The sequence below is a fragment of the Ascidiella aspersa genome, chromosome 9 (assembly GCF_963924565.1).
Source record: "Ascidiella aspersa chromosome 9, kaAscAspe10.2, whole genome shotgun sequence".
NCBI classification, from domain to species: Eukaryota; Metazoa; Chordata; class Ascidiacea; order Phlebobranchia; family Ascidiidae; genus Ascidiella; species Ascidiella aspersa.
In genome coordinates, this window is record NC_139455.1 from 7,038,922 (window position 1) to 7,057,598 (window position 18,677).

The window sequence follows — 18,677 nt, forward strand, 5'->3', positions numbered from 1 at the left end:
AACTTTTTGCGTTCATAAAATATCATTTATACACATAAATCTAAGGTAAGTGATTAATAGGTGCTTCTAGTGTCTGAACTTGCCAATGTTGCTATAACGACGAAACTGTAAATGTTGCCACATATTGATTTAAATACCGAATTACTTTCATACCTAGAACCTAACCGAGAAAAACACGAAAGAGGGATAAACGTGATGTAATAACATATCACCCGGTCCGTTAGAACATATTGTAACACTAAATTCAAGTTTGTTTCTAACTAACAGCATTTCCACACTCTTTTTAGATTACGAAAGTGTATAGGAGTTTTTTTAGAGAAACAAGGGCAAAAAATTATGACACCATAAAACTGTAAAAAAAAATTTTTGTTGATAGTTTGCAAAATAAAAAATAAAAAATGTCCCAGGGTATTACCCAAACCTGAGAAACAAAACTTGCTAACCTTAAAATGGCGGGTGATTGATTTGTTCTAGTTCACAAGAAATCCGTTAACATCGAAACATTTTCGTTATTAATTCAAGTATTGGAGCATATGTAAGAGAAACACGGAGTAGTTAATTATTGCTCGAGGAACGCAATATGTTTGCAACAAAGTGTTATTATATAGTTATTTGTTATAAAATTCATTCATCTTGAAAATTCAAATTTAATAATAAATGTTTAAAAACGACACTATACGTTTTTCAGAAATAGTATTTTTTAAAAAAAGTTAAGAGGATCGGTGTTTATACAGTAAGCTGAGGACAAGCGTTTTAGTTGTACGGTTTGTGTTGAAGTTTGTAGTTTCAAACCAAGCCAAAATGTCATACTCATTTGGAAACAATCCAACAACTGCAAGTGCATTTAGGTGGGAAAGGTTTTGCATTGTAAATAAAAAATTAGAATTTGATTAAATATATATATACCATGCCTTTCATAATTTAAGTTGGTTACAAAAATGATGGTGGTGTGGACTGTGGAATCCTACCACTTTTTTATGGTGACGAAACAAGTTGTCAAAATTGAAATTGCCAGGAAGAAAAAATAAGCGCTAACTTAAATATAGCACAAGAAACCGCCGATGAAAATGTGGTTGTATTCTAGACCAGTGGTTCTCAACCGTTCCGCCGGTCCGCCAAATATATTACAATTTTATATCTCAAATGCAAGACGTTAAAAGCTTGATCACCAAATTAAGAACTTCGCCAGTTCCGTAATTTGCAGCACTGTGACGTAACATAAAGTTAATTGTCTACTTTGGACTTACCGTACGTTACAATGCGCAGTGTTGTGCCCAACTGTTTATAAGTAGGCTACACGGGGTGGTACTAAATACCGAATGGTACCGAATGGCACCGAATGGAACCACATGGGATTGAATGCTAACGAATGCCAAACAAACTAAACGTTTGTTTTACTCCTAAATCTGATTTAATTTTAGACTGAAGCATATCTTGTCGCATGAGAGTATTTTAAAACGTATGAAGCCTAAGGAGGGTTGCAATGAACATGGTACCGAATGAAACCGAATGGCACCGTGTTAAACCCAATAAAACCCATTGTAACTCGTAATAGAAACACTAAATACCGAATGGTACCGAACGGAACCCAATAGAACCGAACGGAATGCAATAGAACCCATTATGTAGCTCGTAATAGAAACACTAAATACCGAATGGTACCAAATGGTATCGTATTGAACCCAATAGAACCCATTATAACTCGTAATAGAAACACTAAATACCGAATGGTAACGAATGGTACCGAATGGCACCGAACGGAACCCAATAGAACCGAACGGAACCCAATATAACCCATTGTAACTCGTAATAGAAACACTAAATACCGAATGGTATCGAATGGTACCGAATGGCACCGAACGGAACCCAATAGAACTGAACGGAACCCAATAGAACCCATTGTAACTCGTAATAGAAGTTCCGTTCGGTTCTATTGGGTTCCGTTCGGTGCCATTCGGTATTTAGTGTTTCTATTACGTGTTACAATGGGTTATATTGGGTTCCGTTCGGTGCCATTCTGTACCATTCGGTATTTAGAGTTTCTATTACGAGTTACAATGGGTTCTATTTGGTTTAATACGGTACCATTGGGTTCCATTCGGTATTTAGTGTTTCTTTTACGAGTTCTATTGGGTTCCGTTCGGTTCTATTGGGTTCCGTTCGGTGCCATTCAGTGTTTAGTGTTTCTATTACGAGTTACAATGGGTTTTATTGGATTCAATACGGTGCCATTCGGTACCATTCAGTACCATTCGGTATTTAGTACGGTAATTCTCCTACGAGTTTCATTGGTGCGAACGAGCTACATTAGGTCCTATTGAAATCTTTTGGGCTCCATTGGGGTCGTGATTATTCTACGAGTTACAATGGGTTATTTGGTGTTTCATTGGGTTTCATTTGGTACCATGTTCATTGCAACCCTCCTTAGGCCTCATACGTTTTGAAATACTCTCATGCGACAAAATATGCTTCAGTGTAAAATTAAATCAGATTGGAGTAAAACAGACGTTTAGTTTGGTTGGCATTCAGTATTTAGTACCACCCTATTGCACGTCGTTCAAGTCTTTTACTTTAAGATAGTTGTATGTGAAAAAACTTTCGTATACCACATATGATATAAGAAAGACAGCAGAAAATTTCTAATTTAATTGAAGTTTCCAGTCTTTGCTTATAAGTTGCATACTTTTGTCGTAATTACATTTTGGGTTGATTTTGATTTTTAAAGGTCCACCGGTCCGCAAATTTTTTTTTTGAAATTTCACCGGTCCGTAAGCTAAAAAGGGTTGAGAACCACTGTTCTAGACCATCCACATTTTTTTAAATAGTTTTTAAAATATCTTTTATATTAAAACTAAAAGAGATTTATTCATAGTTTTGGAAGCACCAGTACAGGAACTACAGCTTCTGGTGGAACTGGATTTAGCTTTGGAGGCCCTGCTGCGTCAGCACCTACTCAGCAGTCTTCTGGTTTCTCATTCGGATCAGGTAGTTAACATTTCAAAAACTGTTTTTTGAGAAAGATGACATTGTGACAATGTTAAGTCCCTTTAGAAATTCATGATTTGCTTTCAGTGCTGATTCTATATGTTGTATAGTTAAACCCAGATTGGAAACTTTGGATGTTGAGCATGGGAGCCAATTTTGCAGCTTGAAATTGCACGGCTGTAATAACATTTCCGCCTAAATTTGCGCAGCTCTAATAACAGTATTTGTAAAATTTGCACGACTCAAAATGGAGTACTATTCTAAAAACTGTTACCTCGATGGAAGTTTTGCGCGTTTGAGCGATTTTTCGTGGCTGACCGATTTGACGTTGATTTTACATGAAATGCGTGGCTTTGACTGCGGCCGAGCGGGAAACCGTGCAGGGGATTTATCAGGCCTTACTTTCCTACCTGGGTATAAGCCAAGTAATAAACAATATTCTAGCATAATTTGACCTATTTTTAGCTGCTCAAACAACATCTGGTTCACTTTTTGGTGGTGCATCCACAGGAGCAGCTGCCCCTTTCTCTTTTTCATCAAATGCTGCTGCAGCTACTACCACCTCTGCACCTGCATTTGGTGGCGGAGGTAAAATTGATCAATTGCATTCCTAAATCAATAAATACCTTACAAGATATTTGTTCATGCTTCTATACCTGCAAGCTACTATTTGTATTTATTATTGATTTAAGGACAAACGTTCTAAAAAGCTAAAATGATTGTAAACTTTTGTATAGGATAATTTATGGCTAAATGTTGATGAAGTTTTTATTATTTAAATAAATTACAAATTGTTTTGTAATTTATTCTCCGCTATTTACGTATAAGGTGTACATATAAAAAAGAGTGTTTGAACTTATGTTCAGCTTAAAATGTTGATTTAATATTGTCCTTTCAATGTCACCTTGTTTGTAATCCTTGTTGTTAAAGTCAAATTCAACCCAGAAGTGATATATATATGGTTTTATATAGTTTTTAGTAACATTGGGGTTGAGAAAAAAAAGAAAAACCTGCTGTTGCTATCATGGCTAAAAAAAGTAAAAACCTAACATGCAAATCACCTTGATCTTAAGTATCCTAGGTTGCTCTTGATTTACATACAACAATGAATGTTATGTTGTCTTATCATTGTTGCAGGTTTTGGCCTTGGTACCACTCCAGTAGTCAGCACTGGTTCAGCAGGCGGCTTTTCATTTAATTCAGCCAATAAAGGTTAGTTTTTTATGTTTGGTAAATTGTAATGTCTATAACTATAAGTGTTAGCACACAGATTGAAAGAGATGTTTCAAAAGTTAAAGTTTTGTGCATAAACAAATAAGTAGTCGCTTTTTTATGTTTTATTATCATACATTGTTGCAATAACTTTCATTGACTGTACTTAGTAGAGTCACTGTTTTTAAATGACTTGACTTTGTCTTTTTCTATTTTATTGTTATACAGTGTTCTAATGACTTTAGTCAATAACTTGTAACACTTAAGTCACTGTTTTCCAATGACTTGACTTGACTTAAGTTTTTTTGGCCAAATAACTCAATCATGTTTTTTTGTTTGTCACAAATTGAAATATTGTAACCCTTTAAAGCATAACTAATGTGTTAGGCCACGGGAATTGCATACGGATCGGCTACCCGCTGCCATGGTTTCCCTCAGGGATAGAACTTTGTGTGAATTTCATAGCCTCCCTTTTCTCAGCGCTGTGTGATATTTTTGTGTCGATTTTGTTTGCCATTGTGTGGATACCAAGAGAATCGGACGAATTTTAAGCACAGTTTGCAATCTCGTTGGTTAGAGACAAGCTGAAGCCTTATGCGAGCACTTGGTGTGCAATGGTTTGCCTTATACTGATTGTCGTTCTGTCCAATAAACGTCTTGCCGAGAAAGTAAAGTCATTCCTATCCTTAGCAGCTACTTTGTGGATTGTGTCCCGATCTAGTCTGCGACATTGTTAAACAGCCTTTTATAGAATTCAGGTATTCATGCACATAACAACTTGTTTTATGCTGTTTTTTTTCTTTTTTTAGTTAAATTATTGCTAATAATCGTACAAGTTTACCAATTCCGATATGTTAATGTTTTATTTTCATGACAAGGCGGTGACTTGAAGTTGACTTGCGCTAATTTAGACTTGATTTGAGCAAATGGTAACTTGGACTAAGGCTTGACTAGTTATTTATTTAACTGAGACTTTACACACTGTTGTCACAACATATAATAACTTTGTGCATATCTATATATTTAGTAACTGCTGGAATGCAAGGGGCATCATCCTTCGGTTTTGGAAGTTCAGTTCAATCCTCTGCACCAGCACAATCGACTGGTCTCTCTTTCGGACAAACCAAGCCATTGCAATCAACTGCCTCTGCCCCTACCTCTGGAGGATTTGGGTTTGGCTCAACAGCAGCAACCCCAGGTAGCGGTTTTCAACTTGGGGCAGCTCAACCCCAAGCTGCGTCCACTGCTGCAAGCGGATTTAGCTTTGGCACCCCAACTGCAGCAGCAACAACTCAGAAGTTGGGGTTCAGTCTAACGACTACGACCACACAGTCTGGTGGTTTTGGATTCAGCACAGCTGCTCCTGCCAGTTCGGCATCACTTGGTGGTTTCGGTGGATTGGGCTCAGCTACAAGCAAACCTGCTGCTTTGTCTTTCGGCACTCCTGCGCAAACTCAGTCATCTGGTCTTTCCCTAGGTGGCAGCACAACGGCAGCCTCTGCTTTGCCGTCTTTTGGCATCGGCCAGCAGAACCCGGCACAGAAGTTGTCGTTTGCGACACCTGCCAAACAAACAACCCCTGCTGGATTAGGCTTAGGAGGGACCACCACGGCTGCCCCAAGTAAGTAAAATTGTGTTGCAAATTAGCTGTTTTAAACTTGAGGAATTACCTATCTAAAAAAACTCTAAAGCTAAAATTTTGTTAATCAGGCCCAATTGTCATTTTAGAACATTTTATTTTATTACTTTTACCATTATTAAACATTTATTTTGATTATCATAAGTTCTGGCAGTAGTTGTTCTGCTCAGTTAAGCCTCTGGAAATTCTACAAATAAGATCACATTGTAAAATTAAATAGTGTGGTAAAGATGGGCATAATACATACAAATAAATGTATTAAAATGTATTAAATAATACCTACTGCATGAGTAACAAATCTAAGTAAGTCCAGTCGCGTTTTTAGAATATCATTGATTTTTCCAATTGTGTTTTTTCTGAGTTTTTTCTTGCTAGCACTAGGTATTTATACAGCATATTTACTATGTGGTCAGTTTTCAGATTGGACTGTGTTTTGCAGTACCTGTAGGCTAACAGTTGTTTTTAAAACATGTAAAACTCTGTTATATATAGGGATGTTCAAAGTAGAATCCCAAGGTATTCTAGAATAATAGGTTTCGAATCTAGAATAACGAATCCAGAATAGTGAATCCTAGTATATTTTTATTAAATTATTTAACCTCGATTTTGTTTGGGGAAGGGATTAAATCTAATCTACCCTACAGGGCCCCCAATCACAGCAATAAATCGCCCAAACAATTTTCTAACATGTGTACATTATAATAAAAAAAATCTCCCATATGTTTAACATTCTTACCAACTGTCATTTGAAGCAGTTGTGTAAACTGTAATATGTCAACTGTCCAGGTTCTTGCCCAAACTTATATTTTTGCCAATAGTGAGTACAATGCAACACTGCACACAGAAGTCTTACGCAATTCGGTCCTGTTTTTTCAAGCATTGTCGGGTCTTAGGGCTTATTTTTTTACTAACGTGATCTGTAATGCAGTCAAATACTGTACCGCAAAGAATACAAAGTTACTATTGACTTAACAAATTGTTGACAATTACACTGCGCATAACTGCATAACCTGGCTGAATATATATATTTTTTTTTTTCTTGTTTTAAGTTTTATTATTATATAGCGACACAATAAAGCGAGTGCAAAAGAAAAAAAAGAGGCGAGATAAAACACATGTCAGAAAGCGACGAATTAGCAGGAAGGCATTAAAATACAGTTGGGGATTCGGAGTAACATGAAGTGAGCGTTAAAATAGCCCTTGCCACTTGCAAAGAAAGTCGTTAATTTTACAATTCCGAATGGCGATAAGATGTTCCGACTTCTGAACAGATTTAACCATATTTAGGAGCATATTGAAATTCGGCACGGATTCGGCGTACTTACAGCGGTTAATTACGAAACGCGCACACAACAACAAACAATTCAAAAGGGTTTCAGATTGATCCGCCACAACACCAAACAACATATGAACAGGGTTAGGGCGTAAATCAATAAGAAGTTTCGCCGAGATCCAGGCAGTTACTTCTTCCCAGAAAGTTACTACTTTGGTACAAAAATAAAACACGTGCGCTACAGTTTCTAATGCATCGCAGCAGAAAACACATTTATCGGAGTCTTTAATTCCAAATGAGCACAGGGCGTCATTGGTGACGATGGCCCAAGGTTTAATTTTATCTGAAAACTTTTAGGTTGTTTTCCACGGTACAGTCGTAGTTAATTTAGTAAAGTTTGTCCCAAGGGATTCGGTTTGGTAAAACTTGGCAGATCTGTTCCCACTTGATTTGCTGTTTGACTGGGGGGGGGACAAGCCAGCATCTTTAATATGTGAATAAATTTCTTTAACTGTATCAAGTTTTAAGAGAAATTTGGTACAAGTCTGCAACTTGTTGTCAATCATGGATATGTTACTAGGTTCATTCAAGTCCCATTTTCCAGGGATAGCCGAAATTAGTTTTAGATGTTCTAAATAATCATTATTGTTGGTGGAAAAGCTGTAATATTGGGCGAGGTTATCGTAAGACATGTAATGATCTGTATTGTTGATAAGATGCGCGTAATCCAATATGCCAGCATTAATCATAGTCTTTATAAAAAAGGTTTGTTTACGGTATTGAACGTGGTCGTTAATCCACAACGGTCTACCGTTCCTTAGATTCGTAAACATTATGCTAATCAACTGTTTGCAGTCCGCAATTGTTTTTCTGATAGTTTGCAAAGGAATCAGTTTTCGGGCTTTTTGAGAGAGGGCAGACTGGCTTCCGCGAAGCCAACATTCTATTTCATTGTTGCTTATACTACTTCTTTCCAGTTTTTTCCAAGGCCCCTTATAACTGTCATCGAATAGTTTTGTTACCCATTTCATACTCAGCGCGAGGATGTAGGCATCCACTCCTGGCTGAATATTGGCCTAAAGTTGACCTTGAGTAACCCTATAGCGCATTTTGTGGACGGCCAGAACGTTTTACAACAGAATGTTACTTTTGCAACTTATCGGCTTTAGGGAAATTGCGCACTCCACACCAGACATTACACGTTGATCGCTCGCCCAAGAACGCTTGATTGACACTTAATTATTAGACGAATCGGCACTCGCCCAGACGAAATAACCATCGCCAAATTTGTTGGCATGCCGTCTGCAAATTTGCGTCCTAACACGGTCATTTATTTGGTTATCGTTATTCTGTTTTGTGGTTTTTCTACGTAAACAGCAGTTTTTATAAAAGTCAGGTTGTTTATTTCCAGGCACGGATGAACAAATTAATGACCCAAAAAGCAGTTTACGCTTAAGACAATGTTTTAGCGAAATATTTTTAACAATCTTTAGTGAAAAAAATAACACTGACAATTTAGTAACCACGGCCTGCCTATTTTCCTTTTTTTTAACTCCTCGCGCTCTCTTTTTTTCGTATTCTGGTTTTTCTGTGCTTGAAGGACGTTTTAACGCAGGTTGTTATACGCCACATTTCGCACACTATAGTTTGTAGTACACAAGTAGGCGATATTTCCAAATATCGTAGTGTTCAGTGGAGTTTTCGGTCCCTCAAAACATAAAAAACACTGCACAAAATATTATTAGAAAGACTGCTACAAATATTATTAGAAGATATTTGCATTGAAACTTATTTTTAAAAAAACTGTAGCTATTGCTCTTAATTTCGTACTACAAACAATTAAATAAATACAAAAAAGTAGAATTATTATCCTGGGTACATCGCAAGTCCAATAAAGTTTTCCAAAGGCGTCAACGACTGGGTTTAACATTTAAAAATTAACAATGTTCAACGATAAACCTTATACCTATTGGCCACTGCAGCAATGACATGACTTCGATTAACCTTATTATTTGTGTAGTGTTGAATGTATTTGCGTCTTAGTTTTAAGGAAAATAACAATCGGCACTCGCCCGGAGCGATTGGCACTCGCATTGGCGAGCATGCGAGTACTTAAGGCCAACCCTGTATATATATATTACATACATGCGACTATAAAAAAAAATGGCGCTCTACGAACATCTCCACGACCATGAGATGTATAATTATAATGAAAACTAAGAGTTTGTTTACATATTTCTTAAATCTTATTCTGAAAGGCTTAAAGTGAATTCATATTTTGGACACTAACTCATGTTGCAATTATGTCACAAATCATTGTTTTGCACAGCTGGTTTCTCTTTGGGTGGAGGATCTACACTGGCCTCTACTCCCGCAACCGGCTTTAAGTTGGGAGGGGGTTTAGCTTCTACCACTGCTGCGCCAGGTATATATGTTGTGGACAACATCTTGCATGATATTTTGTAAAGCTATTACAAGAAAAGCTTCAATTTATTATGTAGTTCTGTATAGCGATTTCTGATATGATGCTTGACATTTCATTGCGGTACCGATAGCAAATATTTCAAACCAGGGCTGCGGAGTCGGAGTCGGGACTCAACGGAGTCGGTTTGTTTTGCCGGAATCTGATTCGGGACTTGACAAAATCTTGCATTTGACCGGAGTCGGACTCGGGTGTTTTTTTGGCCTTAGTCGTACTCTGGTGGTTTTTAACCGACTCCGCAGCCCTGCTTTAAACAACAAGTATCACAATCAGATCCCATACCAAATGATATTTTCTATAGTCCCAAAGTTGAACAAATTGCGAAGTGCAATGTTTGTGATTTGTAAGCAATGTTAGTGATTTGTAAGTGTTAGGCTGATTTTTTTTTTTTTTCTTTAAAGGAACAAAACTCTAGGTTGTATCATAAAACATGGCTGTTTTTGACAAGGTAATTGGGTATCGGATTAGCACCGATAGCACCATATTCTCTGACAAGTAGCAATACTGCTACTTGGCATCGAGTATTGGCTTTGATCCGATATTATATTGTATGTGACATCCCTAGTTCTGCATCTGAAGTTTATTCTTATTTGCTGGCAATGTCAATACTTTTAATCTATGGATCGGACTTTTTGTAAATATATTTTTGTAAATAATTTATTTTAACTTTTCAGCAACAACCGCAGCTGCAACAACTGCTTTGACTGGCCTTCAGTTTGGTGCAGGAGGATCATCTGGTAAAGTAATGTTTTAGCGGTAAAAAATATAATCACAAAACACAATAAAATCAAAGACAGTTTGTTTGGCTAATATTCATTAAAAATTCACAAAGTTCAAGTGTGGCATTGAATAAAAAATCCACCTTGGGTGTCTTGAACATCCTAAAACAATAGCCATAGGTATGCGAACAAGTGTGTGGAAAAAACGGTTGATACAAATCAAAGAAACAAGCCTAGTTAGATCAGACTAACAGTGTTAAACATTTTGTCTAGGTTTCAAGTTGGGTGGATTATCAGGTTTGCAACCAGCACAGTCTACAGGTACGACATCTGCCTCCGCATCAAAATCTTTGTTCGGTTCATCTTCGACAGGTACATTATTTTTTTAGGTGTATTTTACAGAGGGTCGACAATGTAATTATTTTTCACTACTGAATTAAACCTTCTTTTTTAAGTCAGTGCGTTTACATTGTTCTCATATGACCGACCTGACTTTATCAAACTGGCAAATAGTAGGACTTTTTTACAGCGCGCGACACGATTGTTTAATTATGTAGAACAGTGTTCGGCAAACTGTGGGCCGCGGCCCAAATGTGGGCATGTAGTTGTGGGCCGCGTGATAGCCGTACAATCATTGCACTTTATTTTAAAAGTTGGTGTGGCATAGAATTTTTAAATTGGCTCAGCTTGGAAAGGCCCACAAACCAACTTTGGTCCTGGGAGCCTGTCGAACTATATTTTTTGCTAACTTAAAATGTTTGTAATCCAAAATTTTTTCGCGGTTCGCGTGTATATTCTTCGTTTCATAGTATGTATAAAAAAGATATGCCAGTGTTTTGGGGCACGACCCTAAAATTAAATATCCTGAAATCCGCCACTTTTTTGTAGTTGACCTTCAATAGCTCTGAAAAGAGTACTTTGGGCCGCGACAAAAAAAGTTTGCCGACTACTGATGTAGAAAGTCAAACATGTATTGTTGGCGATTTACGCCATGGCCAACAAACATTTGGCGTCAATTAGCATTCGTTCTGAGCAATATGCAGATTGGCGTACTAAATCTTAACCTTGAAATATGTTTTAACGGCTAACCAAGTAATTTAATATAAAAGTCACTCTGCTTTTAAGAAATCTGGGACAAGCATAACAATACCCACTAGGAAATAATATGTCATTTTGTAACTTTTTTATTAAGTGCTTGTATAATATTGAGCACTGTTGTCAAAAGCACGATATATGATTAGATTGTCATACATGATAATGCCTTGGTTGGTATTTACTGTAATCTTGAGAAATAACTGTTTTGGTTTCACATTAGCGGTTTGGCTTTTTATTGCAGCAGCAGCAGCTCCCTCAGCGCTTACTCCTTCTGCGAGTGGAATTTCATTTGGCAAATCAACGACTACCGCTGCGTCAAGTTCTGGTGGGCCGACCAGTTCTACCAGTCTACCGGCCTTGGGTAAGATTACCAGGTTGTAATTGGTGATTGGTCATTGGCAGTTGTCATTTAATAAATCTTAACTACTATTTGGCGAAAAAGGAAGCTACATAAATAATCTAAACAAGGAAAAAAAATCTACCAATCCCACTCGCCCGGACAAAATAACATTCGCCAAATTTGTTGGCAAGCTGTCGGCAAATCTTCGTCGTACAGGAGTGCTTGTCTGAGACTTCAACACTTTGATGCGCTTGTTTAGTTCGTTTTCGTAGGTGCACAAACGTGTATTGTTTTGGCGTTAACATCATTTTGGGGCCAATCAACAAAATTAGTCAAGTTGTTCTGATAACGACAACTAAGTTTTGCCTTGTCAATCAGCAGTTCAGCACTAGCTCGGAACAAATGCATTCGAATTGGCGGGCGAGTGCAAAGTCTGAACCCAGCTAAATCTGAGTTTTTTACGATGCACTGGTGACATGGAGTTAACATTCGTATATAACTGTGATCTCGCCCTGGTTAAGTTGTACTGATCCACCATTACGGCTTACCAACAATAATATGGCAAGTCCCTTCGCTGTTTTTAAAATCTATTGGTTGAAAAACTTCTTGCTTTTCACCGTGTTTTTAACTGCTTTTATTTATTTTAGTTTGTTTTAACTGCTTTTATTTATTTTAGTTTGTTTTAACTGCTTTTATTTATTTTAGTTTGTTTTGTAAATCGTCATATGACTAAAACCCAAAGACTCTTGCTGATTTTTTTGTGACTTTAATAAACAGGGTGGCACAAAGTCTTTAAACGTTAAGGTTAAACGTCTTTGAATGTCTTTGAAATTGATTTGTTTATTGGAAAGTCATTTAAAAACCTATATTTTTTTTCAAGTTTAAGTTATGTGTTTAAAAAGTGCCGTTGAAAATGGTAAAATAATATCAAATTGTTTTGAACATGACATTTATAATGTTTCGTTTTCGAATTATATTCAAAAAACGCCGAGCAAGCCAATGTTAGGTCTTTAAAAAACTACAAATTTTATTTCCAAAGTCCTTAATGATTTCAAGATTTGTTGTAAAAAAATTGTGTGGCAAATGGCATCTCTAAATACATTTATTTGAAGGACTGGCGACTGCGAGTTCTTCAGCGTCAGGATTCAAACTACCTGACACGACGAACCCCAAGCAGCCTTTGCAATCCACGAGCAAACCGGCTACTTTGTCCCTGGGTGGAGGACTTAAACTCGGCACCACAACATCAGCAGCCGCATCGACCGCTACAACCACCGCAAGTAACTAGCTTTTCCTAAACTGATTCAGGCAACTATGCTGAACATATTCGATCCAAATGTCTCTAAAATTTCGCCTTACAACTTATCTTTGTTTCATATTCGATCGTCACCTTACCCCAAGTTAAGACATTTGCATCAGTTATCCCCACTTCAAGTAATGTTTACACAGCAATATAAACCAAAGTCCAATCATTGACATCGAACGCTAAGTGGTTCGTTGTTAAAGTTGATGTGATTTCCACCTATGGTTTGCTCAGCAAAAAAAATACGAAACTAAGAACAAAGTCAACAGATTCATGACATATAAGAAATTTAATGAAGAAGCTAATTTTTTTTACCTTCTAACATAAAGTACTATTTGAAAGTCAAGTTATTTGTCCCGGAAAAACAAAGTTAATTAATGAGAGTTTGTCGCAAAGTCTTAGCCTAGTCTTTTGAACACTTTCTGGGTTATTATATGAACCGACTGTAATTTACGTTACTATTCTCCTAGGTTTGGTTGAATTAAAGGTTCTTGAACTGTGTGTCACTTCGTCCTGGGGTAATGGTTCAATTTTTCTAGGACGTACAATGATTCCGATTTATCTAAATTAAATTGCAAGTGTATTCGAAATTATTGTCTCTCAAAACCGCATCAGTTCGAGTTTATTTTTAGAAACAAACAAAGAAATAAATTGACTTTTGTGAACAAAATTTGAGACAAAATTGATAAAATTCCTATAGCTAGTTTCGCCGCATGTCCAACAAACGTTTCCAAAGATGTTGAAAAAACAAAAAAAATGAACTATATTGTTGTAGTACACCGAAAGTCATCGCAGACTCACCGAAGCTGTCGACCAATGATGCAAGCAGGACAGGCTAGTAAAACAACTAGCCAATGAGGTTCGAACTCACAACCTCCGGTCATGCCGAGTCCGTCGCTCTACCAACTGAGCTACACAGGCTCAGAGAGGAGCGAGTAGAAAAACAATTATATCATTGTTGCCTGCTGCATCCTGTTTGCAAAACTAGGCTCTGATGAGGTTCGAACTCACGACCTCAGTCATACCAGGACCGTCGATATACTAACTGAGCTACACAGGCCCAGAGAGGAGCTACTCGAGACACAACCATACGTCAAAGCTGGCCAACACATCACGAGCAACTTTATATCGAGTTAATATTTTAAATCTTTCTTTTGTTTGCTTTTAGCGAGTGGCGCTGCAGCTGCACCGAGCCAGACCCCGTCTCTGCGATACAAGGACCTGGAAACGAAGATCAACAAGTGGACGTCGGAGTTGGAGCAGCAGGAACACCTCTTCCTCACCCAAGCCACGCAAGTCAACGCTTGGAACAAACTCCTCATCGACAACTCAGAAAAGGTATCCGTTAATTTATTTTACTCTGTCAAGCGAATTCGCACTGCCTTGAAATGTTCTGCGTATGTGCGTATGGGTTCCACTATTCATTAAGCAGAGTTCCTGTAAAAGCAGTTACAAGTTCATGGGTAATAGTATAGGCATTTTAAACGTGCGTTAAAGGCGGATCGCCTTTAAAATAGTTAGCGGAAAAATATTACCAAAATATTTAATATTTCTTGGTCTCAACACCTTTAAAACATCATGTACTGCAAAAGCTTATATATGCTGTAACGTTTTTAAAACATGTTTAGATTTTTTCATACAGCTTTTAAGTTGCAATTGATACCAAATTTAGCCTAATTTATTTGCTCACTACGCCTACAAATTGTAAAAAACGAAAAAAAAAACTATGATTGTTATGTTATAAAAAAACTATGATTGTTATGTGTTTTGTCATTTATTCCATTAAACGCAAGCGCAGCATTGGTAAAATTTCTTAAGTTGATGTGTAGCCAATTTTTAACATGCTCCGCTATTTAAAAATAAATATTTAAAATAAAACAGCAATCTTGTTTTGTTCACTTTGCATTTATTTTATTTAAAATAACAAACCAACCTTTATCCCTACATTCAGATCACCGCACTGAACGGCGAGTTCGAGCGGGTCCAGTGCGACCAGGAGAGGCTCAACCAGGAGCTGGACTTTATCCGGACGCAGGAGCAGGAGCTAGAAGATCTGCTCCGTCCTCTGGAGGAGTCTACCAGACAGCAGGCCGCCTCCCTTTCCGCTTCGGTGCACACGCACCACGCCGACATGGAACGCGAGAAAACGTAAGTGATTCTGACGTTATTTTGCTTAAGCTGTTGATTCCGATTAAGATGTAGTATAAACATGACGCAACAAGCAAATGCTGCTGATTTCGATAAAGATGTGCGTAGAAAGGTGACGCAGCAAAATGCTGCTGTTTTTGTTTGTGAACTTGCTGTATTGCCAGCATGCTTGGCTCAGCTGGTAGAGTGGCTTTACCGACGTGGTGATGAGTAGGAATGTCCTATATTTGGCGTATTTGTATCCGATTAAAAAATGCGACGGCCTGATGCGTTACCAAAAGACTTAATCACTATGCTCAAAAAAGCGAAGTATTTTTGATTTTTTTTTTTTTAATATTTGATTTTTTGCGCTAACTCAACGTTTTAAGTTACGTTACGCAGTTATGTTTTTTGTTAACCTTTATGTCAATATATTATTTTCCAATGAAAATACATTTTAAAGTGGAAAACCCTAAGAATAATCTCGAACTTTGTCTGAAGTGCAAATATTAATTTGTTGCCGAATTGCAACCGATTTTACCCTAGTATCGGATGTGTTACTACTTTGGTATCGTCTCCCATCCGATACTATCGCTTATTCCTTGTAGGTATGTCCGATACTTGAAAATTTAATCCAATACCCGATATTTTGGACAAAAAATATCGCGATCCGATCCGATAGCTGTGACGTCATTACTAAGCTCAAACTAACTAAATAGCTTAAATTCAAGCGCTCAAGGGTGACTTTGAAGAAGTTTAATTACCGTCATATTTTGTTGGCCTACTATATTTTGGTGAATTTACCTTTAAAGCAAAAAGTCGCTCCATTGGGTAGCAAGTCATGGCTGCAATATCTATATTGATTTAGTATTGGATTGACACCAATGTCATCCTAGTGTCGTTCCTCGTCCAATTGGTATCGGGCATCGGCTTGGATCCGATATTATCGGACATCCCTAGTTTGGTCATAGGTTCCCAAACTCACGCGTTTCGTAAAATTCCGACGCACGCGTTTTCGTAACCGGCCGGTCTGTTTTAATTCCCAGCTATAATCTGGCGGAGAACGTGGACGGGCAAATGAAGCGGATGGTTCAGGATTTGCGCGAGGTTATCGACCACATCAACACGAGCACTGCGCCCGCCGACTCCTCCAACCCTGTGAGTATTGTAAACAACTTTTGAAGTACCGGACTCGAGACTTGATTTTACTCTATATAGGCCCGAGTCGGACCGGGACTTTATTTTCTATTCCAGACTCTCAGTGTTTCTTAACCTTTTTAGCGCTCGTACCCTTTGAGCTGTCATTTTCTCGTACCGCTGTCTACAAATGGTCTACGGAAGTAAATCAAATTGTAATAATAGGAATTCAACTCAGGGTATTTATACCATAAGTGTTGAATGCATGTATTAAAAACAGTCTTGTAAGTTCAACAATATTTACAACAAACAAACAATCAGTCAATATAGTAATGGCTTTGTTGTGGTTGCTTTTCGTAATTTACGCATTCTTCACAAATTTAAATAGCGAATAATTTCACACCACACGTCGTACCCCTTGCCTTGGTGCTTCGTACCACCAAGGGATTCGTACCACCAGTATCACACCCTGGTTAAGAACCACCGTCTAGATCAGTGGTTCCCAAATTGTTCTAAAAAAATGCCTGGTAAACCCTTTGTAGTTATTTTGATATTTCGCGGCCCTATAAAAATTCAAGGGTCAGTTGACCCATGTTTCTTGTAGCACACTAGTACAGTCACGATTCTTTGTAATGTAACAACTTTCCAACTAATGCGAACGATTCGCTGATAGCGGGTAGTACAGCATAATATATGCCTATGATGTCATAATAGACATCATAAAACACGCTATATTATCGAATAATAAGGCATAGCCTAATGTTTAAAAACATTCGCTGTAGCCTAGTTCTTAAAAAAACATAAAGACTAACTTCTCATTGCGGACCCTGGGAAACTGCTGTACGGACCCCAGTTGGTCCGCGGACCCTAGTTTGGGAACCGCTGGTCTAGATGCTTTAAACTCACAACATTTACAATGCCCAAAACCCTCTTACGGATTTACATATTTATTTTATTTTTTGTGCAACTTGACAACAATAAAAAAACGAAAACACAAAAATAGCACATGGACAGCTTGCATCACAACAACTAATTACAATGCAGTAGTTCTAATTCCATTTTTTTCTAATTGTATTACGTTTTTCAAGACAGTATTTGCAATATAAAATAGTATATCAATGTGTTGGCATTTGGCAATTAATTAACCTAGCACCCAATGAGGAGTAGCCGACCCTTATACAGTTTTTTGTAAACCTGGCATTTGTTTGCTTTGCAGATCAACCAGATTTCCAAGATTCTCTCTGCCCACATGGACTCGCTCCAGTGGCTCGACAGCAACTCGACCGCCCTCCAGCGGAAGCTCGACGAGCTCAACAAGCAAGTCACCAGCCGCAAGATGGAGCAGGAGAGTCGCTTCCGGCTTGCCTTTGACTGATCGGCTCATAGCTAAAATACCACCTATATTAATTTAGTACTGGGTCAACACCGATACTACCAGAAAACTTGAGATGAAACGCAGTGACACCTTTCCGGAGAATTATTAGGCGAGGACAAGATAAACTGACATGTGACACTTGTATAGGTTTGTTAACCTTTTGTCATTCGTGGTTTCGTAAGCCAAGTTGGGTATTTGTTATTTTTCTATGCTTTTTTCACATCGTACCAAATGTAAAAAAATTCCAATTGTTTAGTGACTTCGAACTTTTCTCGGCTCTTTTTATTTTTCGCCGAAATTTCGGGACTTCGCAACCACTGCCCTTTACCACAAGTTCTCAGCATTTTTGTGGCAACTTACGTTAAAAGTTCCCCAATGCGCCAGAAATTTTGGTGTTTTTAGTGCCACCGACTTTATTTCAACTGCGGAGCGGAGTCTTGTCTCCCATGAGTCAACTTCAGCAACACATACATATATACGTGTATTCCACATGATGGTGCCAGAAAGGCTATTTGTACTTGGTCGACCAGTAAATTTACGTTAGCGCCACTGCGCTTGAAAATACATGAAACAAACACAAGTATAAATGTTGTGTGCGACATTTTTTGCGTTTTGCGTATTTGGCGAAAGTATAAGACGACCGACTAATATTTGCTTTTCGCGTAGCGCTTAAAACCTTGGAATAAATTGAGGCACATTGCACCGCGGACTGCCTTACATACTGGAGTGGGTATGTGTGGTTTATGGCGCTCGCCGCTATTTTTCCACGCAGCAAACCGCCAAAGCGGTCTAACTCGCAAAAGCCAAACGTATTTTTCAACGGCCTTCAACCCCCAAAACGAAAATGCGTTTAATGGTGGGCGAGTTTTCCGACTGTTTTGGCAAAGCGGGATCTGTCCTATCGAAACGCGTCAAATCTTCGCGGAAAAAAGGCATCGCGGATTTTGCGAGGGCTCTATGTATAGCAGCGCGAAATGCGGAAGCCACCGA

At 38.0% G+C, this 18,677-nt stretch overlaps 1 protein-coding gene across 1 annotated transcript; it reads left to right on the forward strand.

The window, feature by feature from the left end:
• Positions 1-699: 699 nt before the first annotated feature.
• LOC146132127 (uncharacterized) lies at positions 700-18,257 on the forward strand. The gene is made up of 14 exons (XM_083397215.1): positions 700-848; positions 2,873-2,985; positions 3,451-3,573; positions 4,123-4,197; positions 5,225-5,818; positions 9,439-9,534; positions 10,266-10,328; positions 10,584-10,682; positions 11,626-11,766; positions 12,858-13,025; positions 14,217-14,386; positions 15,000-15,196; positions 16,222-16,333; positions 17,529-18,257. The coding sequence occupies exons 1-14, from the start codon at positions 802-804 to the stop codon at positions 17,685-17,687; spliced, it is 2,157 nt and encodes a 718-aa protein (XP_083253341.1). The 5' UTR covers positions 700-801; the 3' UTR covers positions 17,688-18,257.
• The last annotated feature ends 420 nt before the right edge of the window (positions 18,258-18,677 follow it).